At 62.1% G+C, this 301-nt stretch overlaps 1 protein-coding gene across 1 annotated transcript in view; it reads right to left on the reverse strand.

Annotated features, from left to right (window-relative positions):
• The window catches only part of SDHAF2 (succinate dehydrogenase complex assembly factor 2), a gene marked incomplete at its 5' end in the record, with an annotated part of 1,268 nt that extends 971 nt beyond the window's left edge, over window positions 1-297 (reverse strand). Inside the window, one exon of the mRNA XM_009701797.1 lies at window positions 179-297. Coding sequence (XP_009700099.1) covers window positions 179-297 — 119 coding nt within the window. The remainder of the gene's footprint in view (window positions 1-178) is intronic.
• Window positions 298-301: the final 4 nt, after the last annotated feature.

Below are 301 nucleotides of genomic sequence, written 5' to 3' on the forward strand. Positions count from 1 at the left end.
TTGACCTCTCCGGGGCTGATGTTCTCCCTCCTATAGAGCATCCACCATACCTGCCCAGCCCTGTCTGCAGGGGACAAATTGTCAGGGCACTGTGGGGAAGGACAGGCAGCGGGGAGGCAGACAAGTGGCAGAGGGTGGCTGAGAAACTGGAAGGGAGGATGGGCACCCTGCACCTCACCTGAGCAGGATGCAGTTCTCCAGCATCCCCCTCTTCCGGCTCTCATACAGCAGCCGGGCTCTTTTGGTCTCCAGTGGCTCCTCGGGACGCTCCTGCCAGGGGGGCAAGGGGATCTCCAGCACG

The sequence above is a fragment of the Cariama cristata genome, unplaced genomic scaffold (genome assembly GCF_000690535.1).
Source record: "Cariama cristata isolate BGI_N322 unplaced genomic scaffold, ASM69053v1 scaffold35596, whole genome shotgun sequence".
Lineage (NCBI taxonomy): Eukaryota > Metazoa > Chordata > Aves > Cariamiformes > Cariamidae > Cariama > Cariama cristata.